The sequence below is a fragment of the Monodon monoceros genome, unplaced genomic scaffold (assembly GCF_005190385.1).
Source record: "Monodon monoceros isolate NGI ecotype Baffin Bay Population unplaced genomic scaffold, NGI_Narwhal_1 Super_Scaffold_9, whole genome shotgun sequence".
Taxonomy (NCBI): domain Eukaryota; kingdom Metazoa; phylum Chordata; class Mammalia; order Artiodactyla; family Monodontidae; genus Monodon; species Monodon monoceros.
Window position 1 is genome coordinate 50,686,437 of NW_021703786.1, and position 24,839 is coordinate 50,711,275.

The window sequence follows — 24,839 nt, forward strand, 5'->3', positions numbered from 1 at the left end:
AGACAGAAAGAAAGAGCTGGGTTTTCCATTTCCCCTCAGCTCTTTATCCCTGTCTCCCGGACAGTCAGGATGGATGACTGGGGCTGGGGACCTGGGCCTGGCACTTGGCTTTGCCTTCCCACTCCCCGCTGGAATGGACAGGAGACCGACTGGGTTCCCAGCCCTGGCGTTTCCAGAACTGTGTCCTTTTGGCCGCCGGATGGCCGCTGTCACCACCCACACCCAAACTCTTTCTTCATTTCCTCTGTCAACCGGTGGCCCACTTCGACAGGGTCAGCTCAGGGGCCTGGTGCTACCTGTGGATGTTTAATCTCCTCTTTCATCTGACCTATACGTTCAGTAAACATTTTCTGAGGGGCTCTGCTGGGTGCAGAGCAATCCGGGCCCTCAGGGCGTCTGTAGTCTGCCAGCATCTAAGAGTCATCACACATAGGTCTACATGCTTCCAAGTGGTGGTCCGACCCCAGCAGAGAGCAGGGTGCCGGGGTGAGAGCCACCGTGGGGATCTGGTTCAACTTGGGGGGGGGGGGCTCTGTGATATTTAGGCAGAAGCGTGGAGGGCCACAGGGGTGACTCAGGAGAGGAGCGGGCAGTGAGCCTCCGGGGTAAGCTGTGTTTTGAAAGAGAGGAGAGAAATGACAGGCGGGCAGGAGATTACTGGAGATCTGGGAAGGGGCCAGGGCCTGCAGGCCCCTGGGGAGACTGAATTTTATTCTCAAGGCAGGAAGAAGCCCCTGAGGCAGAAGAGAGGATCAGATTCACCTGTTAGCCTCTCATGAATTGTTGAGGGCTTGCCACACGCCAGGTGCTGGGTGGGGTGGGGGTCCTGAAGGTGGGAGACGTGGCCTCTGCCCGAGGAAGCCACGGTCCAGCCCAGCCATGGACCCCAAGGCAGACCCCAGTTCTGTGCTCTTGACCACCACAGTTACTCTGCTTGTGGTGGCCGGGGGGTGGCAGCCCTCACTGAAACAAAGCAGGAAGCTGGCCCCCAGGACGCTGAGAGAGCAGGGCCAGGCCTGGTCCCCACCAGGCAGGACCGAGGCTGCAGGTGTGGACAGGAGATGGTCCGTGCCACTTGACGGCCCTCCCTTTTTATGGTCTCCTCCCACCCTCAAAGGCCACTGGTGGTAGCTTTTGAAAACCCATCGTTTCACATTGTGTGTGTGTGTGTGTGTGGCCACGCCGCGTGGCATATGCGGGATCTTAGTTCCCTGACCGGGGATCGAACCCATGCCTCCTGCAGTGGAAGCTTGGGGAGTATTAACCACTGGACCACCAGGGAAGTCCTTTCACTTTTTTGCTGCGAATAGGACTGTTTTCACCCTCTCCCCCCAGTTTATTTTGGATTTCTTTTTTTCAACTCGGTACTTGGGGATCCAGGTTGGGCCCTCCAGCCTCGGGACGTGTCACAAAGGAGCTGGTGCCCTTGGCCCTCCCCACCCACCCTGCCTGCCTCCTTTCCATGACCTAATTTCCCTCCTCCACATCTGCTGGCCCTCCCTGGCTTCTTGGTGTCCCATTAAGGTCCTGTACAGCTTGGTTGGCTTTCAGGGACCTCGTGGGAGCATCTTGGGGGCAGTCCCATTCTCACTAGGTGACATTAAGGGCCACCTGGCATTGCCCCGACACTGATAGCCTCGTGCGTCTTTCTTCCCTCAGCATCTTCTCTCTGAAATGCCTCTAACCCAGGTGGTACAGCATCAGCACAGCCTGAAGGTTAAAAGCAGGAGCTTTGAGGTCCGACCACCTGGATTCAAGTCCAGCTTCCCCATATACTGTCTATGAGACCTCGGGGAAGTGACTTATCTGCTCTGACACTCCTGGTATCTGGATGTGGAACATGGGGTGAGGGTGGGATGGCGCTCGGTGACACAGGAACCACTAGCGCAGAGCACAGTGGCCAGCGCACGGCAGCACTCTGCGATCACAACGTGGGGGCTGGGCCCTGGCCTACCCGGCATGGTCCTCTGACTGTGTCCTGCCTCGGTTTGCTGTGTCTGAGGCTGACCTCTTACCTACATACCCCCTGCCAGACTGAGATGCTGCTTCCTGTTGCCGGATAGACTAAGGATTTGAGGGAGACAGGAGATCCTGGGGCAGAGACCACAGCAGGGCGTCCAGAGGCCTGCACTCTGGGGGTTGGGGGCGCAGCTCGGGTTTGCAGAGGCCTCCAACCCGGTGCCCCTTGCTCCCTTGAGCATCGTGCGGTCAGCTCTTCTGGTTTGTTTCCCTGGGGTCAGGGGAGCCCCCTCCTTGATCCAGAGAGGTTAGGGGAGCCTCAGGGGGACCACAGCACCCTCTTTTCTCCCTTGCTTTCTCTGTAAGGATTTCGTGTGTGAGTTCTGTGAGGGGGGCCGAACAGGGCAGGCGTTGTTCTCTCTTCCCTGCCCCGGGCCTCCTCCTGAGCAGCCCTACGCCTGTTCTCTGCACACTCTGGACACGCCAGTTCCTTGCCTGTCTTCTTGGTTCACCTTCCCTGGCTGGGCTGGGCCGGAACGGGCCGCTCTGGCCGCATCTGTAGTAAGCCGGTGCAGGTGAGGCACAGAGCAGCCTGGACCGGGGTGAGGGCTGAGGTCTAGGCTGGGAGCAGAGGGGCACCCCAGGGGCTTGGCGCTTCCTGTGTGCTTATCTGTTTGGGTCTGTCTGGCCCACAGTGGCCCAGGTGGGAACAGAGCGACAGAAGCAGCCTGGGTGTGACTGTGTTTGGGCATTTGCTGGATCTGTGATAATTCCGTGTGGGCTGTTTACTGCCAACAAAGCTTCAGGCTCACAGAAGATTTAGTTCCCTCTGGGGCGAGGGGCACTCTCGCACTGCTCCCTGGGCCGATGAGAGGCCACCCGGGCGCCTCCACCCCCAGCTCATTTGTTGCTGGACATCACTGCCGGGAGCTAGGAGGGCAGAGGGCCAGGTGGCCCCGTTGGCAGGGATTTAAGAGAAGGTTTGTGGCCAAAAGTGTAAGGTCCCTGCTTCTGTTATAGCAGCTCTAGGATGAAAGATGGGAGAGACAGATTCCCTTCCCTCCACTCTAACTTCCTGAGCCCCCCTATCTAGTTACAGGGTGACCAGATCTCTAAACAATTCAAGATGTTTTCGTCCCCATCTTCACTTAGAGCAAATCAGGGAGTCTGCCTTGCATATGTATGTTGCCTTGGGATTTCATCTTCTCTCTCTCTCGGGGAGTACAGTCATGGATTTAGGTCCAGCTGTGGTTCCTCTCTGGAGAAGCTGGGAGCAGAACACCCTTGTGCCTTTCCTCAGACCCGGTGCTGCCTCGCTTCCTCTGCTCTCCATCCGATCATGGCTCCCTGCTTGTAGCAGCAGATCCCACAGCACTCCCAGCCCGGAGTGATTTCGCGTCCTCTAGCGCTCTCACAAGCCAGCGATCCCAGACCTGGGGGTGCCCCCTTCCTCCCCCATCCACTCTGTCGCACCTCTTTTGTTTGTTTGCACCTGCACACCAACCTGGAGGTGGCCGTTGCTTTGCGGACACCCTGTCCTCCCGCCTTACATTCCAGTTCCTGTTGCTGCTGGCAGAGCTGACACCCGAAACCAGTGCCAACCTGTGAAGCAGCTCTGCTTTTCCAGAAGCGGCCTCGCTGTGGACAAGCAGCTCAGGCCTGCTGGCTAAGGCAGTGTGTGTGACGGTTCTGAGCTGGATCCTAATGGGCTCAGATGACCCTGTTTGTCATGTGTTTTGTCTGCCAGCACGGTGGGGCATCTTTTGGAAAGCTGAGAGACAGTGGTGGGGGGCGCTGAGAGTCTGGCTTGTTAGGTTTTGTATCTTTGGCTTCAGGAGGTTAACATTGGGTCTATAATCTCCTTCGATCCCCTCTGTCTTCAAGTTGGTTCCATGTGTCCTGTTTCATTTCTTCTCTCTTGATCCTTTTGGCCAATGTGATCTGATGCCACTGTTTTCATTCATTCAGTAAACAACTACTGTGTACCAGGACCAAGGGGAGGTGCTGGAGACACAGGTGACTAGAACACAGTCCCTGTCCTTCAGGGCCCCCAGCCCAGTGGGAGACTAGATATGAATTCATGCTGTGGATGGTCAGTTACAGAACTCTGCTCCCAGTTAGTGTGTCCAGCTGTGTTGCCAGCCATTACCCCCATTCCGAGCCAACGAGAGGAGTAGTAATAGTAGTAATGACAACTTTTAGCTATTGTTTATTGAGCATTTTCTATGCCTATGTGAGCTCTAGAATGTTATCTGGATTTCTCTTTTATCTTCCTCAAAACTCTAGAAAGGTAGATGATTTTTTATATTATGCCCATTTTATGGATAAAGAAACTGAGGTAGAGATGAAATCACTTCTCCAAGGTTATACAAATAGGAAGTGGAGGAACCAAAATTGGAACCCAGAGGCCAGGTCCCTGCACCCCACCCTCAACGTGCCCCCTGCAGGGCCTGTTGGTCAGAGGCTGGCATATAGCATGATTCACCCAAGGTGCATCTTTTCCCGTAACCTTGGGTCACACCCGAGAGAGACCCGGGCAGGCCTTGCACACCTCAGATTTATAGCCCTGGTGCCAGAGGGCTGCATTCAGGAGGCACGCAGTTATCTGAAGAGAGGTATTTCCCTGAGTCTCCCAGCGCGACCTCACCTCTCATCAGAGGTTGCCCCTCCCTCTGCGGGATTAGTCAGCATCTCTTAACTAGCAGTTCCCAGGACGAGAGGGCTCCTCCGCCACATGGCGGCCTGTCCTCTACCCTCCCACCCTCTGCTGCTGCAGCACTTTTCCCTCCGTCTTTTCGTTGTCTTGGTGCCAGGTGGACTTTGGAGGGTATCGTTAAGGACTGGGATTACAGCACAGGCGTGGCCACAGGGGACAGTGACATCATGACCCCAGCGAGAAGAAGAAAGGTGCACTTCAACAAGTGAAAGCAAATTACTTGGGACTTTTCTTTTTGTTAACAAAACAAAACAAAACCCCTTCCCAAGGGCTTCCATGACACAGTGTATGTGGCGGTTGATGCTGTGAGAACATCGGGGAGGATTGAGCACAGGGGCTGTGTGTTTGAGGGATCTGCCGTACTGGGCAGTAAAGGAGGCCTACTCACCCCTCCCCTCGGTTGACCAAGGGCAGCGCAGTGAGACCAGCAGCTTATCCTTCCCAGGTGGTCTAGGGTCGGCCTCCTGTATACTGGCTGCAGACTGTTTCCATGGACAGAGCTGCAGAGAAGGTTCTAGCCAGCCTGGGGTCCCACTCACAGCCTGGGTTGGGTCCCGAGGCCTACTCTTCTAGGTGTCGGTTACTCTAGAATGGGAATCCCAACCTGGGGCTCATGGGTGCTGCAGGGGATGCCTGAAGGCCCTGAAACTGTGGGCAAGACTTTGTGCATTTTCTAAAGAGCAGGAGCGGAGCTTCCTTTATTGGATTCTCGAAAGCATCTGTGACCCCCACACAGAAGTGAAGAATCTCTGCATTATCGCTCCAGGGAGCTTGGGCCAGATAGACATCCCACCCTGCTGGGGGTAGCCAGATTCAGCCCTGGCATTCCCAGTGGGCTGACTCCGGGTGGGCACCTGCCCCTCTGATCTTTGGAGATCGCTGCCACGACCCTGTGGTCAGGTTTCGCTCCCTCTACACACAGAGAATGTCACCAATGGCACAGTGGGGGGCACAGCAGAGCAGGAGCACGAGGAGGTGAGCCGAATGAATGGCTGGCTCAGCTGCAAGGCCCAGGATGAGATGCTAAACTTGGCCTTCACCGTGGGCTCCTTCCTGCTCAGTGCCATCACCCTGCCTCTGGGCATCGTCATGGACAAGTACGGCCCAAGGAAGCTCAGGCTGCTGGGCAGGTCAGTTCTAGGGGTGGGGGTGGGCAGGTGGGACCCCTGGGCTGAGATTCCCCACTGTGGGTAATCCTGGTACCTGCTTTCAGGTGCACTGTGGAGCTCCCTAAATGCCTGCCCAGGACGGGCTTCCTACCCCACGTGCAACCAAATCAATAGCTACTGTGACCCTTGCATTGTGCCGATCTGCATGAATGTCACAGGGCTCAGGCCTGCCTGGAGGGCCTGGAATCGCTTGTCATTAAGAACACTGGTTTTTGGGGCTTCCCTGGTGGCGCAGTGGTTGAGAGTCCGCCTGCCGATGCAGGGGACACGGGTTCGTGCCCCGGTCCGGGAAGATCCCACATGCCGCGGAGCGGCTGGGCCCGTGAGCCATGGCTGCTGAGCCTGCGCGTCCGGAGCCTGTGCTCCACAACGGGAGAGGCCACAGCAGTGAGAGGCCCGCGTACTGCAAAACAGACAAACAAACAAACAAAAAAAGAATGATATATGTGTATATCATTGACAACTCCATGTGCTTATATTAGAGGTATGTATTCAAACTCTTTCTTCTCATGGAGGTGTAAGATCAGAAAGACTGGAAACCAGTGTTCTTTTTTTTTTTTTTTTTTTTGCGGTATGCATATTTCATATTCTTTTCCATTACGGTTTATCACAGGATATTGAATATAGTTCCCTGTGCTAGACAGTAGGACCTCGTTGTCTTGTTTTTGTTCTTCGAGTTTTATTTTTCTCATCAGTAAAATGGAGCCAGTTATACTCTGTAGAATTGTTAAATTAAATGAAAGAATGTATATGAATTTTCTGAAAGCATCTGACACATAACCAATACCTCCAAATAAGCAATATTAACAATAACAATAATAACAATGTACTGTTTCTGTTTCTTTTTAGTGCCTGCTTTGCTGTCTCCTGCTTGTTGATTGCATATGGAGCAAGTAACCCAAACTGTGAGTAAGCTTTTCCTCTACCCTTTTGTCAGGGACTGGGGAGAGAGTGCCCAGAGGTGCCTGTAGGCCCACCTGCTCTAGAAAGCTGGGCCAGGCCTGGTGCTCACTGCTCACATTAGAGGGACACCTGTTAGGCCTTTACCCGGTGACTTATCTCTGATGGGTGGCTGGATAACCAAATAATGGCCCCAGACAGAGGTCTGAGAGAAGCTCCCAGGGGGTGAGAAACACCCATCTCATTGCCGAGCCAGGCCAGTCCCCCATGGCCTCATTGATGCCAACTGGAGAACTAGGCCAGCTGCAGGGGCCTGTGTGGAGGTCATGAGCTGAGCCCCTTAGGGCAGCCCAGGCCAGCACTTTAAAAATAACTTGGAAGCTGCCTGGTCCCTAACCCTGTTCAGGTGGAGCTGATGCTGCAGGGACTTTTAGAACAAACACCAAAATGGGATTTGAGTTTCACCAAAATCTTATCCAGGCTCATCTCCTGATTCTTGGGTACCTGTACTTTTGGTTTCAGTGAAGCAGCTTCTCTAGGCTTCTCCCTTGCTGCTAAGGTTAGTGGAGAAAGGAGGACGGGGATGCAGCTTTTGCAAGAGCCCAAGCTCCATAAAATAGGCAAGAGGAGGATGAGGCAGAGGCTGGGCCGGCTCCCCAGGTGTCCGGCACTAACGCCTGATGGCTTGTCAGGCACTCAGCTGCGTTTGTTCGGAGCCGGCTCCTTACCCGGCACTGGGGCAGACCCCGGCCTCCCTGAAGCTCAGCCGTGGTTCCCCACTTAGGAGCTTTTCTGCTTCATTCCAGCCCTCTCCGTGCTCATCTTCATCGCCCTGGCTCTGAATGGCTTTGGTGGGATGTGCATGACATTCACCTCATTAACAGTAAGTACCAATTATTTTAGGAAGATCTCTAGTTCAGTCATCTTCTGTGAACCTGAGGCAGCTTTTATTGGCTTTGATTTCCTTGCTTTCCATTTGCCAGCTTCTGCCTGGGTATCCCAAGCAGTAGAGGGTCATCGGTGGTGAAGCTGTGGCAGCAAAGCCAGCTTCGGCCTCCCAAGCTGGGGAGGTCCTGCAGGCAGAAAGGAAGGCAGCAGAGCGGGACTCGCGGAGTGGCTGGTCCCCTGCCTCCGGACCATGACTGAGGTGCCGAGGGAGCCATGTGCCTAGAGAAGGCGGGACCCGGGAGAAAAAACCTGCCACCTGCTTTCTTTTCTCATATTTTCTGTGGCAAGAGATTTCTTGCTAACAGTGCAACCTTAAAACACACCTCTCTTGGAATCACCCTGCCCCTAACTGTTGCTTTGTTCAGAACTAAATGAAAAACTCTGGGGAACACATAGGCTGCCTCTCTGCTGGGTTTTCTAAATGCTGGGGCACAGAGAGCCCTTCTGGGCACAGGGAGCCCTTCTGGGGAGGGTTTCTATGGTAGCACCAGAACACCACAGAATGTGCTTCTTTTGGAAATGGGAGAGGCTGCAGGAAGGTCTGGGTTAAAAGAAAGTCGAAGGAGGAGGAAGAAGGGAGCTGTGTGCAGGTTCACCTGGTCAGGCAGGTGTGCCTTTCAGAGCTGGCCATTGGGAAAGAAGTGAGAATGCTGGGCTTTCAGAGAGATTTCTCTGTCCAACAGGAAGTTCTGGACTGTCTCAGTTTCCCGTTGAGAAAGTATTAATGAAACAATACCTCCCATCACTATTTATTTGCAGTGCATTCACTTCTGCTTTCTCTTTCCACTAATGACTCAGGAGTCATGCTGTTGAAGGGCCCTCGTTTAGCTTTGAGGGAGCTCTGGGGACTTGCTGGTCTTCTTGTAAGGAGCTTGAAGAGCTACCGACATCTCTGTGACCCCTTCCTACAGGCTGTGAGCCAGAGGCCAGGCCTGGCCCAGAGCCTCTTCTGTTCACCCTTCCTGCGTTTTGCTGTGTTAACTTTGACCCGGTGGGAAGGATGAAGTGCCTGGGTCTGGGTCCATGGAAATGGAACACTCGGTGGGGTCTGTGTTAGGTGAGAGAGGCTCGGCCCAGGACCACATATGTGCTGTGCTTGGGGAGTGGGGGACACACACGTATCCGGGAACTCTGGTTGCCTTGCCCCTGGTGGTGTGAAGGAGATTGACTTTGTAGTCTTTTGTACATTTTTATTTATTTATTTTTTTAAAGCTACTATTTCTTTTCTTTTTAACTTTTTTGAAGGAACATTTATTTATTTATTTATTTATTGGCTGCGTTGGGTCTTCATTGCTACGCGCGGGCTTTCTCTAGTTGAGGCGAGCGGGGGCTACTCTTTGTTGCGGTGTGTGGGCTTCTCATCGAGGTGGCTTCTCTTGTTATGGAGCACGGGCTCTAGGTGCACAGGCTGCAGTAGTTGCGGCACGTGGGCTCAGTAGTTGTGGTGCACGGGCTTAGTTGCTCTGTGGCATGTGGGATCTTCCTGGACCAGGGGTCAAACCCATGTCCCCTGCGTTGGCAGCCGGATTCTTAACCACTGCGCCACCAGGGAAGTCCCTATTTTTATTTTTTTAACCAGGTAGATTTATAAAAAATGGATATATCTCCTTCCTTCTCAAATTCCCAGGGGAAAACAAATGTTGAAACTGTAAGAAATATGTTAGAACTGTCAAACGTACACAGATTCCACTAAGTTGCATAAATTGTGAAGCAGGAGCCGTGGTTCTGTTTGTTTTTTGATAGTGTGAACACGACCACCTCTTTCATCAAAATGAAAAATAAAAATCTGGCATCACCCCCGTTATTTGAGCCACACTATGCCTATGTGATGGCAGTTCTGAATTTCGGGATAAAAGAAGGAGATGGTCCTTGAGGAGTTTACGCTCTGAAATACAGAAAGCTGCTTTATTGTAATAAAGCCTAAGACAAATAGACAAGAACCACCGCACCATGAATCCCCTTTAAGAAAGTCTTTAACAGGAATAAAGATGCAGACCTACTAGAGAATGGACTTGAGGATACGGGGAGGGGGAAGGGTAAGCTGGGACAAAGTGAGAGAGTGGCATGGACATATATACACTACCAAACGTAAAATAGATAGCTAGTGGGAAGCAGCCACATAGCACAGGGAGATCAGCTCGGTGCTTTGTGACCACCTAGAGGGGTGGGATAGGGAGGGTGGGAGGGAGGGAGACGCAGAGGGAGGAGATACGGGGATATATGTATATGTGTAACTGATTCACTTTGTTACAAAGCAGAAACTAACACACCATTGTAAAGCAATTATACTCCAATAAAGATGTTAAAAAAAAAAAAAGAAGACAGTCTTTAAAATGAGTTCATAGTTATTGTCCAAGAAACCTTTAGGGGAGGCTAGTAGGCTCATAAGGATTCTTTTTCTTTTCTTTTCTTTTTTATGATTATAAAACAAAAAGTAAGAAGTCACTATTTTGGAAATATAAAATGTGGACTGTAAAATCCTATAAGCCTAACTTCATCAGTTTAGAATGTAACTCTCCATTATGAAAAAAATAAGAAAACCTGGATATACTAATGTTGCTCTTTTTAAAAGAAATACTGTTACAACTTGCCTTTTTCACTTAACAGCGTATCTTTTATGTCTTTTCCTGCCAGTCTTTAGAAATCTACCTTATTATTTTAAACTATGGAGATTGGCCTCATTATTAAACAGTTCCATGTTATTCTATAATATAGATGTGCCATAATTTATGTAACCAGCTTCCTGCTAATGGACTTTTGGGTTGGTTTCCAATTTTTCTGATTTATGATGCTGCCGAAGTAAACATCCCTGTACATGTATTTCTGTAAAATAAATTCCTAGAAGTGGGATTGCTGGGCCCCAGGATCAGCATGTGTTAAATTTTAATATAGATTGTCAAATGGTCTTCCCAAAAGTTTATACACAGATGCTAGCCTTCCAGAAAGTCTGAGAGGTTTTCCTCCACACCCCTTCCGATGCCCTGTCATTAATCATGCAGACATTTGCCAGTCTAATGTGGTGAAAACTGATATACTATGATTTAAAATTTTTTTCCTTGTTAGTGAGATGGAGCATCTTTTCACCTCTTTTTTGTGATCATTTGTATTTCTTCTGTGATTGCTTCTTTGTGTCATTTGTCTTTTTTTACAGGGTTGTTTCTCTCTTTTGTGTGTGCTTTTGAGCACTCTCTCACATACAAAAAAATTAGTTCTGTTTCTGAGTGAGCAAGGGGTCTTACCCTAGGTTTTTTGTTTATTTGTTTGTTTGTTTTTTTGTGGTACGCGGGCCTCTCACTGTTGTGGCCTCTCCCATTGCGGAGCACAGGCTCCGGACGCGCAGGCTCAGCGGCCATGGCTCACGGGCCCAGCCGCTCCGTGGCATGTGGGATCCTCCCAGACCGGGGCACGAACCTGCGTCCCCTGCATCGGCAGGCGGACTCTCAACCACTGCGCCACCAGGGAAGCCCTACCCTAGGTTTTTTTAGGCCTCTAGGTGGTCCATGAATAAGCTTCAGGGGGGCTGGGCACTCCCTTGAGATTCTCAGCAAGCAAGCAAATTGTGTGTGTGTGTGTGTCTGCACGTGCACACACATGCCGTGCAGGTGCATTTTTCTAGAGGAGGGTCTGTTGCTTTCATCAGCCTCTAGTAGGTCTGTGTGAAGCCAAACGCACTGCAGCAGGAGTGTTCCTGTTAGCTCTTGGCTCTTCCAGAGGGAGGTAAAGGCTGCACAGGCCAGATAGTGACCAGGCAAGAAAACCATCTAATCATCACCTGAAGCGTTTGGTTAGCAGGCATCTGTTTAAGGGACGTTGGTGGCTTGTCCTCTAAGGTCCCCATTCTTGGATCTAGAGCAGAGGTCAGCAAACTGCAGCCCCCAGGACACATCCAGACCACTGCAGGTTTCTGTAAACAAAGTTTTACTGGCACAGAGCCACTCCCACTTGTTTCTTTTGTGCTGTGGCAGCAGAGTGAAGTCTTTTACAGAGACCACATGGCCTGCAAAAGCTAAAATAGTTAATCTCTGTCCCTTTACAGAAGAAGTCCAACAACCTTTGGTCTAGAGGCACCAAGAAGCTGCTCAATCACAATCCCCTGTTGGAAAGCAGGGTTGACGCCCACCCCAGCCCCTGCCCACTCCCCTTCTAGTTTCATGGCCCAACTCCCTAAGCACCTGTTTTTGTTTGTTTTTTTGTTTGTTTTTTTTGCGGTACGCAGGCCTCTCACTGCTGTGGCCTCTCCCGTCGCGGAGCACAGGCTCCAGACGCGCAGGCTTAGCGGCCATGGCTCACGGGCCCAGCCGCTCCGCGGCATGTGGGATCTTCCCGGTCCAGGGCTCCAACCCGTGTCCCCTGCATCGGCAGGCGGACTCTCAACCACTGCGCCACCAGGGAAGCCCCAGCACCTTTTTTTTAAGGTTTTTTTTTTTTTTTTTTTTTTTTTGATTTATTTGTTTTTGGCTGCGTTGGGTCTTTGTTGCTCTGCGCGGGCTTTCTCTAATTGTGGTGAGTGGGAGCTACTCTTCTTTGCGGTGCGCAGGCTTCTCATTGTGGTGGCTTCTCTTGTTGCAGAGCACGGGCTCTAGGCGCCCGGGCTTCAGTAGTTGTGGCTCGCGGGCTCTGGAGCGCAGGCTCAGTAGTTGTGGCGCACGGACTTAGTTGCTCCGAGGCATGTGGGATCTTCCTGGACCAGGGCTCGAACCTGTGTCCCCTTCATTGGCAAGCAGATTCTTAATCACTGCGCCACCAGGGAAGCCCCCTAAGCACTTTTTATGTCATCTGTTTCCTCCTCCGCACGCTGCCCCTGGCCTGAGGGACCTCCTTGGGCATTCCTCTGTCCTGTGAGGCCTCAGATAAGGAGCCTCTCCAGAACAGACCCCGAAAGGGGAATGAGAAGCAGGTCAGTGAGGGCAGGGCTGGAGCTCTTGGGCAATGTTCCTGGGCTGGCCGAGGCTTCTGCTGAGCAGAGCTGAATCTAGTTCTGACACAGCCCAGGCCTTTGAGAAAGCAGAACTGTCAGGATCGGCTCCCGGAGATGCCGAGCTAGCAGCACAACGGTACTTTCTGTTTGGGTCTCCCACCCATGTTCTAACTGGGGGGACAAAGGAGTCTTCAGGGTCGCCTTTAGGAGCTTCCTAAATCAAATCTCCTACAGCAGCTCTGGGTCCATGGGTAATCACTCCGTAATAACCTGGGAATCTGGGGGGAATGTTGCCAGAGAAATCTTAATTGGGGGACTTTTCTGAGTTCCAAGGGGTTTTGTGTTGCATGGGCTGTGGTATAAATAAAGATGACCAGAGACAGTGAGCTGCTACCCCCATTGGTGGAGAGGGGGCCCCAAATTGGCAGAATGCCTTTTCCCCACAGGCCTGTAGACCTCCCTACAGAGCCGGAGAGGTGTGTACTCATAGGTGATCCCATCCCCTAGAGCAGAGACTGGATCCCATGCCAGGTGGGCTGCTTAATGGCTAGAACTGGCTTTCCCAGATCCCTGCCGCAGAGGGCCCCGGGCAATGCGACACCCTCAGAGGAGGAGGGTGCGGGTCATTGGTGGTGCAGGGCACACCCCGAGGTGCCGAGCCTCAGCCTCCCCCCTGGACATCTGGACAGCACACTCTGCTCTGTTTGCTCAAGGCCTCGCATTTGCACAGGTCTTTAACTCGCTTCATTGGCTCGAGGAAAACACCAGCCGGTGGCGGAGGCGGCATCTCTGGGCCGCCATCCGACGATCCGGGGCCAGGGTTGCTTAGAGATGGGAACAGATGCCACCAGTGTTGTGAGCATGTCATTTCCATTTCACTCCTCTGACCCCTGTCAGTGTGGGTGAGACGGGGAGTTGTGAGCTGAAACCCTCCCAGAAAGGTGACGACAAAATGTTGCCAGGCTCCTTAATGAAAAATTTCTCTGTGGGCTTTCCCTGTTTGATTCATTGAAGTCTTACTTTGAACCTGAGGAAGAAGTGATCCCACGGGAGTTGGGATCTGGGTGTGAAGAGAAATAAATATCCCTCTTCAAACACCTGAGAGAAGGGGAGGGAGAGGATTCTGGGTACAGCAGTGAAGCAAATGCCCCCTGGGGGTGTGTGTGGGAGTTTAGCATTCCTGCTCAGGCCAGGAGAGGGTCCCCAAGGCATCCTACGTGCCCCAGGTGCCAGGTGAGCAGGACCCTCCCAGTGCGCAGAGCCAGCTCTGCCTCTGGGTTTCTGTTCTGAGCCTTGAGAACCCAAAGCAGTCAGCTGATCACCATTGGCTTGGGAAAAATTCACCCGTCAGAGTGCACCACGTTCCGAAGTTGCCCCAGCACGTGACTCGTTCAGGGGTGGACAGAACGTGTCGTGGGGACATCGGGGATGGACCTGGCTGGGAAAGCGGATGAGGTGACTGGGGGTGTGGAGCCCCTCCACCTCACCCATTCGGCAGTGGAGCGGAAAGGTGACCACAGGACCTTCTCCGGGCAGTGTGTGCTTGGAGCTGTTGGCTGGGAAGGGTTAGAAAAGAGCCCGGCTTTGCCAAGTCCGCTTGTCCAGACTGGCACCTGGATCCTGGCCTGTTCAGGTTGCACAGAGCTCTGCGTGTGTACCGCCGCCACCTGAGGACAAGGCTCACCTCTGGAAGGGGCCTGAGGACCAGAATGCCAGCCCCTCGCCCACCCGGCGCGGCATGCGGCTGCTCCCTGAGGACCAGGGGGAGCCCCCAGCTGGCGGGCTGCGGAGATCACTGATTTGGAAAGTCGGTACCAGGTGGCTACACAGTGGCTCTTCTGTCCCGCCTGCCAGCAAGCCCTAGGCCTGAGTTGGAGGGCCCTGGGAAGAGAGGCATCTTAAAGAGGGTCCTCCAAGGAGGACGGCCCACCCTCACCGTGCTGGAGCCTAGGCTTCTGGTGATTCTCATCCAGTAGCAGCCTCTGTGGCCAGCACTGCAGGGGAGGGGCCATCTGCAGCTGCTGTTTTCCCCTCTGGGAAGGTCACACAGCCTGTTTACAGTGCAGCCCAGGGGCTGAGAGAATGAGTCACCACCGGCTCACGCAGGGATGGCCTCCCCATGTGAGCCAGGCCAGCACGGAGGGCCGGTTCTGCCTGGCTGAGCCCCCTCCAGCCCTAGTCCTCCCCGAGGCAGCAGGGGTGGTGATGGGAAGCACACAGAGCCCGGGAGGGGGCCTGTGCCCCCCCACCTGCAAGTGCAGTTGTGAGCCCAGGGTCAGGAAGCCGCCCCTGCTGAGTGTTTTCCCCGCATCTGTCATTGCAGTTCAGCTACAGCTTCCTACTTGGCAGAAGACGTGGCTCTTGCCCCTCCGCCTGACCCTCAAGCCGGTACTAGGGCACTCTGCTCACTACTCAGCCACCACTCACTCTATCACCAGGGCTTCTGAGTGGCCATTATGTGCAGCTGAGGTCAGGCAGAAGCAGAAGGAGAGAGGAGGGAGGGAGGGAGGGAGGGTCATGTGGAGACCAGTGGGGGAGGAGACTCAGACAAGAAGATGAAACAAGAGAGAGTCTACAGCCAAATGCAAGTCCACCTGACAGTGTGGCCCTGGACTGTGGGGAGGTCGGCCAAGGAAGGTCAAGGGGAGAGAAGGAGGCAGGTAGGTCTAAAAGGAGCATCGGAAAGGATATAAGAAATCTCTAGTGGGGAAAGCAAACAGAATGCTTAATAAGGGACGCAGAGAGGTGTGAGAGGTAAGGGTAATCGCCTTGGTCCCCCAAGTCAAGTGTGTACCCTTCAAGGGCCATGTGAGTTTTCCAAGACACAGAGTAACCCAGTGGCTATGCACGTAAGCTTGACCTGCTTTGAATTCCAAATTTGACCCTTACCAGCTTGGGGGAGTCCCTTGACTTTTCTAATCCTAAAGTTTTGTACCATTAAGTGAGGGTAATAAGTGACACCTGGGACTTCCCTGGTGGCGCAGTGGTTAAGAATCTGCCTGCCAATGCCGGGGACACGGGTTCGAGCCCTGGTCTGGGAAGATCCCACATGCTGCGGAGCAGCTAAGCCCACGTGCCACAACTACTGAGCCCGTGTGCCACAACTACTTAAGCCCACGCACCTAGAGCCCGTGCTCTGCAACAAAGAGAAGCCATCGCAATGAGAAGCCCACGCACCGCAACGAAGAGTAGCCCCTGCTCGCTGCAACCAGAGAAAGCCTGCGCGCAGCAACAAAGACCCAACACAGCCAAAAATAAATAAATGAATAAGTTTATTTTTTTAAAAAAGTGACACCTATCTGGTAAGGATGTTTTGACGGCTCTTAGGATAATAATAGTTGCTATTATAATAATAATGCTATTATATGATTTAGTATATTAACATAACTATGTTACATTATTATACAACTTAATAATAAGGAAAAATCCTCTGATCGAGCTGCTCCTGGGCACAGCAAATGGGGGAAATTTCCTCTGGCAGGCATGACAGCTTTGGGAGGAAGGGAAGGAAGTAGCTTAAAGGATAAAACACAATTAGTATTAACATATGAAAAATAATTAATGCCCCCAGGGAAACCTTCTTGTCTCCTGTGCTTGCTATTTTGTGACCACACATTGACTACTGCCAGGATGTTTATGCTTTGCGTTTTTCGCTGGTCAAGGTCATCCTTGATACTGTTTTCAGAGAGATTTCATCTGACACAAATGTTAGGTAGTCCCTAAAAGCTGAAACAGACTTTGACTACCTATTTAAGCACTTATATTGGTAAAAAAAAAAAAAAAAACCCACCACGAACTAAGAAGTTAAAGGCCAAACTAGGAAAACATACCTACAGTATATGGACAAACAGTGAGGGTCTTTAATATATAAAGAGCCTATGCCAAATCAATATGAACAAATTAACATCCTCATAGGAAGAAAGGACAATAGGAATATAAATGAGGAATATAAATGACTGATTTTAAAAACCGTAGAAAAAATGTTCAAAGTCATTAACAATCAATAAATGTAAGTTTTTTCAATTTCAATTGGTGTAAGTTTTCTGGAAGGCAATTTGGCACAGAGTATCACAAAAACTTAAAAATGTGTATTCCCTTTTGCCAAATGATTCTACTTTTGGGAATTTACCTTAAGGAAATCATAGCTATATGCATGTATGTTTATCTTCAAGGATGTTCATTAAAATGTTATTTATGATAAAAATTAAAAAGGCTCTGAGAACATCAGAGAAATGGTTGCATAAATTATAGACCATCCAGAAAAGGAAATACCGGACAGTTGTTACAAATTATGTTGAAGATGAATAGTAAATTACAAAATATTTATAATATATCAAGTAAAAAAAGAAAAAGTTTATAAAATAATATGTAGCATATGATCCCAGTTTGGTTACAAAGCTATAGGTATTTATGGGAAAAAGATTGAAAGGAAATATATCAAAATGGTAACGTGGCTATATCAGGGGAATTTTGATTTCATTCTTCTTGTGTACTTTGTTCCAGATGTTTTACAATGGACACGCATTGCTCTTCTAATCAGGAAAAATAATCGTAATTTAAATACAAGATGTACATGTTGGTAAGAAGGCTGCATAGCGTGGTTTGCCCTGAGGCTCTGTACACCCTAGGAATGGCCCTGCTGACTAAAATAACATGTTAGGGAAGAGAATTTTCAGGGTGTTGCAAAGAATGTTCCAGGCAGGGAGAGGCAGGGAAGCAAGGAGGGCAGCTGGAAGGTTACTGCCCTTTTCCAGGCATGAGGGCAAGTGTCTCATCCAGGACCAGATGTCAAGTCAGTCTCCTCTCTCAGCTTCCCGTTCTTGCCTGTCCTGGATCCAGTTCTGGGGAGAAGACTCCAGAAGATGAGGTCAGAGTTGCCCACTAGCCCCAAGCCCCTGTTGTTCTGTTCTAGCTTGGGTTAGGGTAGAAGGAAAAGGGCTACCTAGCAAGCAGTCTGCTCTTCAGAAGTATCCCCTTGCCCTGTCAAAAAGTTGGGGACACTCTTTTTACCCAGAGGTGACAACTGCAACAAAAGTGTTTCCTGGCTTGACGGCACCGAGTGGCTTTTGTCCTCCATCTGCTCTTCTGGTTGGGTTCTAAGCCCTCTTTGACCCCTTTCTTCCTCCACATGCCCTGTGGAGGCTGGAGTGGCATCCCAGGCTAGAACAGTTTCCTCTTTCCTTACAAGCAGAACTAATCTTTGGATTCTCCCTGGGGCAGATGTGGCCCCAGAAATGCCTGAGGCTGCCTTGCTGGAGTAGCCAGCGTGGCACAGCCCAAATATGTGAGCTCAGAAACCGAGGCGTGTCCTCTGAACCACAGCATACCTGGGAGGCAGGTGTGCAAAGAGTAAGACTGTGCACCTTTAGTGCTCACTTGGATGTGCCTGGGCCCCCATGAGCACATCACATTTCCTCTGTCTTTACCTGGGGGAGTTTCCATATGCTCCTTATCTCCCTCTGACCCTCTCTGAGAAGACTGAGTTGACACAGGGGGCTGGAAGAAGAGATCTTTGTGTGCTGGGGATTCTTTGGGTAGGCTGGAGAGCCACCCTGGCTTCATGCCATAGGATGGCTTTGTTGGCCATACACTATAGATTAATTCATGTTCCTTTTAAATCCTGGGATCCCAAAACATCTCAAGTCTCTCATTCATGTTTTTTTTTTCTTAACAGTGATATTGAGACATAATTCACATACCATACAATTTACCTAAAGTATACAATTCAATGGTTTTTAGTTTATTTATAGAGTTACACAGTCATCACCAGAATCAATCGTATCCCTGCAAATCACATCTCTGTACCCATTAGCATTTCTACCTATTCCTTCCAGCTTCTTCCACCCCAACCCTAGGCAACCCCTAATCTGTTCTCTGTCTCTATGGATTTGCCTATTCTGGACATTTCATATGAATGGAATCATACAATTTTGTGCTCTTTCATGACTGGTTTCTTTCACTTAGCATAGTGTTTTCAGGGTTTATCCATGTTGTATTCATAGCATGTATCGGTACTTCATTTGTTTTTGTGGCTGAATAATATTCCATTGTGTGAATATACCACATTTTGCTTATCCAGTCATTGATGGGCATGGAGGTTGTTTCCACTTTTTGTATATTGTAAAGAATGGGGACTTCCCTGGCAGGCCAGTGGTTAAGACTCGGCGCTTCCGCTGCAGGGGGTGTGGGTTCAATCCCTGGTCGGGGAACTGAGATCCTGCATGCCACAAGGTACAGCCAAAAAAACAAAAAAACAAAAAACACTGCTATAAACATTCATGTACACATGGGCATATATTTTCATCCCTCTTGGGTATATATATACCTAGGAGTGAAATTTCTGGGTCATATGGTAGCTCTGTGTTTAATTGAGGAACTGCCAGTGTTTTCCAAAGTGGCTGTGTACCATTTTACCTTCCTACCAGTAGTGTAGGAGGGTTCTGAGTCCTCTGTATCAGCACCAACATTTGTTATTATGTGTTGTGTTTTTTTTTTATTATTATTATTATAACCACCCTAGGAGGTATGAAGCGGTATCTCATTGTAGTTTTAATTTGCATTTCCCTATGATTAATGATACTGAGTATCTTTTCATACGGTTATTGGACATTTGTACGTCTTCTCTGGAGAAATGTCTATTCAGATATGTCCATTTGCCCATTTTTAAAAATAAATTTATTTATTTTATTATTATCATTATTATTTTTTGGCTGCGTTGGGTCTTCACAGCTGCGCACAAGCTTTCTCTAGTTGCGGCGAGCGGGGGCTACTCTTCGTTATGGTGCGCCGGCTTCTCATTGCGGTGGCTTCTCTTGTTGCGGAGCACGGGCTCTAGGCGCGCGGGCTTCAGTAGCTTTAGCACGCAGGTTTCAGTAGTTGTGGCGCGTGGGTTTCAGTAGTTGTGGCTCGCGGGCTCTAGAGCGCAGGCTCAGTAGTTGTGGTGCACGGGCTTAGTTGCTCCGCGGCATGTGGGATCTTCCTGGACCAGGGCTCCAACCCGTGTCCCCGGCATTGGCAGGCGGATTCTTAACCACTGTGCCACCAGGGAAGCCCTATTTGCCCATTTTAAAAATGGTTATATATGGTTTTTTTTTTACTGAGTTGTAGGAGTTCTTTATATACTGCAGGTACAGGTGCCCTATCAGACAGATGATTTGTACAAATTTTCTCTCTTCTGTGCCTCTGTTCGTTTTCTTGATGGTGTCTTTGAAGCACATTTTAAATTTTGGTGATGCCCCTTCTTCATTTTTAATTGTGGTCAGAACAGGCAGAAATGATGAGGGGCAGGTAAATAAACACATTCAAACCGCCTCTGTTCAGCGACAGCAGACTAGCTTGCGGGCAGCCATCACGTGGTCCGTGTTTGATAAAACCCCAAAATGATTCCAGACAAAGGGGGAGGGGAACATATATTAGGTCCATAGAAACATCTGAGTTCAGTGAAACAGGTTGGCAGATCCAGGGAGCGATTCTCAATGCCAGGGACCTTGTGGGTGTGGCTGGGAAACCTTCAGCACGCAGTACGAGCGCCCCTGAGGTTAGCAAGAGCAGCCAGCACTGCCGTTTGAGGAGGACGCACTTTGCCCCATGTCTGTTTGGATCCATGACTGAGTTGCCATGTTATACCATGTCTGGATTTGTATGGAATCACTGGGGGTTTTAGTTTCACAGTCGTGTTGGACGGGCCCAGAGCAAGCTGCTGTGAGATGGGAAGAGCGGCCTCACAGGGAAGAGAGACTGAGCCTCTCTTGCCGTTGCTCCTTCCAGATGGAAAAGGGGAGGGCCCTCCTTGGACCTAGAAATTCAGACGCAGGACTTCCGGGCCAGCCCCCTCGTCCGCCCTGGGGGCTGTAGAATTCTGATTGGCACCTTCCAGAGACCTACTCTTCTCAGCAAGAAAAGCAGCCTTTGCTGACAACTGGTCCTTTTGGGACATGGATATTTTTATTTATAAAATGATCTCATCCTCAAACAGATTCTTACTCTAACAGGCTTGCTCCCTTTGAGGGTTGCCTCAGGCTCCCAGCTGTGCTTGCTGGCATCTTCTTGTAACCCTGCAAAGGCGGAAGGACCTGGCCTGTGCCGGAGAAGAGAGGAGGGATGCTTGCCAACCAGGAAGTCTACCAGCTCTGTCTTCATGTGCAGAGTCTGAGTTCTGTATTACTCTCCTCCCTTCCTTTATCAACCTCAGTCTGGGAAGAAAAAACTTTCAATTAGCTGCGATTACCCCTGGACTGATGCCCCCGTGAATTACACAGGGAGGAGAGCAGATAAGAAATGGTGCCTGAGGATGCCATGATTCTTTCTTCCCCTCCTCTTTCATCCGTCCCCTGTCTGTTCTCTCAGCAGAAGTCTCCCTTGCTTCTTATCTTTCAGCTGCCCAACATGTTTGGTGACCTTCGGTCCACGTTTATTGCCTTGATGATTGGATCCTATGCCTCCTCAGCAGTCACCTTCCCAGGAGTCAAGGTGAGCGTGTGTACTAGTGTCTGAGCAGAGGCCTCTTCTAAGACTCCTTCAGCGCTCCCAGAAGAGGGAAGTCATTGTGGGTGCTGGGGCCCCCCTTCCCCCAAGCCCCATCTGGGGGGAGGATGCACCTGGGCACCATGGGGGTAAGAAAAGAAACCTGGGGATTCCCTGGTGGCGCAGCGGTTGAGAGTCCGCCTGCCGATGCAGGGGACACGGGTTCATGCCCCGATCCGGGAAGATCCCACGTGCCGCGGAGCGGCTGGGCCCGTGAGCCATGGCCGCTGAGCCTGCGCGTCCAGAGCCTGTGCTCCGCAACGGGAGAGGCCACAACAGTGAGAGGCCCGCGTACCGCAAAAAAAAAAAAGAAAACAAAAGAAAACTGCTGTGCGGGGCGGGGGGGGGGGGTCTTCCGATCGGGAGATGGGGGGGGGGGGGGGGGGGGGGGGCGGGGTGGGGGTTGGGAAATGCAAGCATATCACTGCAAGGCGTGACTGAAGGCTGCCTTTGCGTTTCAGGCCTGGGGACAGAAAGGGGGTGAGTGTTTGTCCCCAGTCCTGAGTCTAACTCTAGTCCCCCCACGCCCAGGTCTGTTGTTGTTGGGCTGTATTGCTCCCCACTGCCAGAACGCTGCTGTCAGCCAAGTTGGTTCAGCTGTTTCCCTCCCAGGCAGGATTCTGAGCCTGTGGAAGTCACACAGGGTCAGGATGGAGCAAACACCTCACTGTTCATCAGTCCCAGTTCCTGCTCCAAATCCTGTTGCTCCTGAAAGGGCTTCAGAAGGGGCTTCTCCCTTCTGTGGCACCAGCACCAAATAAATCCCCTTTCCTGAGAGGTCCAAGGGGGAGAGGCCATAGGGCAAGAGGAGGAGGAGTCACAGAAGGCGTGGGCCAGGGGCTTCCCTAGGGGTCCAGTGGTGAAGACTCCACGCTTCCACTGCTGGGGGCACGGGTTCGATCCCTGGTTGGGTAACTAAGATCCTGCATGCCACACAGCGCGGCCAAAAAACAAAACAAAAAGACATGGGCCGGCCACCTGGACTTCGAGGTGCTTGGAGGGGCTGGGGCCAGACGTCTGTGGATTTTAGGGATCCTCGAGTTCCTGGAGTGCAGAGGAGCCTACAGGTTCCCCTTCCTCCCCTTCTCCGTGTCTAACTGCTGGTCCCCTCCCTGGGTAGCTGGGCTGCTGTCTACCGCTACTCTGGGGACTCTTGTGCTGGAAATCAATGGCAATAATGACATTAACAGGCTTGCAGGCTTCTCACCTGTCAGGCCCTGTCCTGAGCCCTCTACCCGCTTGACCCCCACCTTGACACCATGAGGGTACATGCCAGTGTCACACCCATTTCACAGAGGAGCAAAGCGAGACTTCCAACTGTTCATTCCTTGAGTATTTTTTTGGCACCTACCGTGTGTATGCTTCAGGGTACTAGAGAAACATCAGTGGACAAGGCTGGAGGCTCCTCTCAGGGAGCTGGCCTGGTAACAGATGAGGAAATGAATCAAGAAGTCAAAAACCTCAGCCAGGGCTGTTCACTGTGAGCCAGTGATGTGACAGTGATGGGTGGTCTGGGAGGGCCTCTCCAAGGAGATGACATTTGGTCCAAGCTGGAGGCATTTGGTCCAGGGCGAGCTAAGATTATTGGAATGCAGGTGCCTGACGACCAAACACCCAGGCTGATGGGGCCATGCCTCTCCTCGCAGCTGAGCGCAGGGAGAGCAGGACTGCTGGGTGCCCCTACCCGCTGCCCGCTCCGGCTTCCCTCTGCTAACTCTGCCCTCCGCCCTGCCCTGACTCCAACTGCTACCCCGTTGTGCCTCTCAGGTCATCTACGACTTCGGTGCCTCCTTCATCGTCATGCTCGTGGTCTGGGCTGGCTGCTCCGGGCTGGTTTTCCTCAACTGCTTCTTTAACTGGCCCCTGGAGCCCTTCCCGGGCCCAGAGGACATGGACTACACGTAAGTGGACGTGCGGTCTGCTCCCACCCCTACGCCGGCGAGGGGCCCTGGCAGCGCGACAGACACTCTCCTGTGGCCTCTAGGGTGAAGATCAAGTTCAGCTGGCTGGGCTTCGACCACAAGATCACTGGGAAGCAGTTCTACAAGCAGGTGACCACGGTCGGGCGCCGCCTCAGCGTGGGCAGCTCCATGCGGAGCGCCAAGGAGCAGGCGGCACTGCAGGAGGGCCACAAGCTGTGCCTGTCCACCGTCGACCTGGAGGTCAAGTGCCAGCCCGATGCCGCAGGTACCCGCGTGCGGCCCCCACCTCCCAAGCCTGCCTGAGCCGTCAGCAGGGGCTCCTAAACCCGCACCCCAGCAACAAGGAGGGGGAGGCCGGTCCAGATGTGGAAGCTGCAGCCCCCTCGGGGGGACCAGCTCCCGCTGAGGGCTTTGTGGGTACCATCTCCCTTAATCCCCATTTCATCCCCAAAGAGCCGGTGGCACCATCCAGCCTGCCGTACAGACGAAGGGTCAGCGAGGGTGAGGGACTCACCCAGCTTGTTTCGTACGGCTGGGTGACCTAACTCCTGCGTCCAGCCGTCCACCTCATCCAGCATGATTTGGTCGGCAAAGCAGGGCTCTCAGCCCCACGCGCCCAGCCCCTGGGTGGCAGGTGGGCCGTGGCCACGGCGGTACCGCGGCCACGGCGGTACCGCCCAGTTCTCCCTGAGCACCCTCTTCTCCCTGTAGCGGCCCCCTCGTTCATGCAGAGCGTGTTCAGCCCCATCCTGCTGCTCAGCCTGGTCACCATGTGTGTCACTCAGCTGCGCCTCATCTTCTACATGGGCGCCATGAACAACATCCTCCAGTTCCTGGTCAGCGGCGACCAGGACGCAGGTAGGTGGCCTCCAGGCCCCGGGGCGCAGCCCATGAGCGGTGGCCACTCCTGCCCGCCTGAGGTTCAGCCCACTGCCCGGCTGGGCTGGACCAGCAGGGTCGTGAGATGGCAGAATCCAAGGGCCTGATTGTGTGTCAGAGCCATTTCATCACAGCCGGGCCCAACTGTCCTTTCATGTCCCCGTCGGAGTTTCCCGGTTTAGGAGGGAGGAGAGGACTAAAATAACTACGTGTGTTTGGGGTGTGGGGATGTGTTTTTTGTTGCCGGAGGGGGACGGTTGACGTGTGTGTTCGTAAATGAAAACACGGCACAGAACGCGGTACTCCACCTGAGAGCCTGTTGAAAGGCTATCAGTCAAACCCAACGCCAAGAATTCTCCGGGAAACTGCAGGGGTGCCGCGTGGAGAGGCTGGGGGCCGAGATGGGGGCTGGGCTGCTGCGGCTGGAGACTGGGGCTCCTGGGCCTGCACAGGATCTGTGCCCTGAACTGGGAAGCAGAGCCAGGTGGAGCCTTCCTCGTGGGTAATCCAGTCCAGGCTTGTTACTTCTGGTAAACAGAACTGATAACCCACCTGCCACTTTTCCAAGAAAACACACAAGCTGATTAGTGGTTTTGAGTCTACAAAGAAAGTCATTACTTCCTCAGGGCCTGAGCTGAGTCAGCTTTAGTTATCCCTAAGCGGGACAAACACATCTGGTAAATCCTTTTTATTGGCTGTCTCATTGGTGTGCAACATTTGGGTTGGTTCCCCCCCCCGGCCCCCCCCCACCCCGGGAAGATCTGCCCGGCACTGTACATTTTTAAAGAGGATGAGAAACCTGGCCTTAGCAAAAGGGGAAGGTGACAAAGAGGCACAGATAATGCAGGTGCTACTCCAAAAATGGGTGTTCGGACGTGAAGCAATGTGGGAAAATCCTATCACGC

At 52.0% G+C, this 24,839-nt stretch overlaps 1 protein-coding gene across 4 annotated transcripts in view; it reads left to right on the forward strand.

Annotated features, from left to right (window-relative positions):
- The window catches only part of SLC43A2 (solute carrier family 43 member 2), a 41,524-nt gene that overhangs the window by 3,931 nt on the left and 12,754 nt on the right, over positions 1 to 24,839 (forward strand). For 2 of the 4 annotated variants that reach the window (XM_029211745.1, XM_029211746.1), the window contains 7 exons: positions 5,598 to 5,805; positions 6,694 to 6,749; positions 7,551 to 7,627; positions 20,987 to 21,079; positions 22,901 to 23,034; positions 23,118 to 23,320; positions 23,767 to 23,913. In XM_029211745.1, coding sequence (XP_029067578.1) covers positions 5,598 to 5,805; positions 6,694 to 6,749; positions 7,551 to 7,627; positions 20,987 to 21,079; positions 22,901 to 23,034; positions 23,118 to 23,320; positions 23,767 to 23,913 — 918 coding nt within the window. Of the gene's footprint in view, positions 1 to 2,478; positions 2,535 to 3,680; positions 4,867 to 5,597; positions 5,806 to 6,693; positions 6,750 to 7,550; positions 7,628 to 20,986; positions 21,080 to 22,900; positions 23,035 to 23,117; positions 23,321 to 23,766; positions 23,914 to 24,839 lie in introns of those variants that run through there. The other 2 variants (XM_029211748.1, XM_029211747.1) reach the window with 2 other exon arrangements.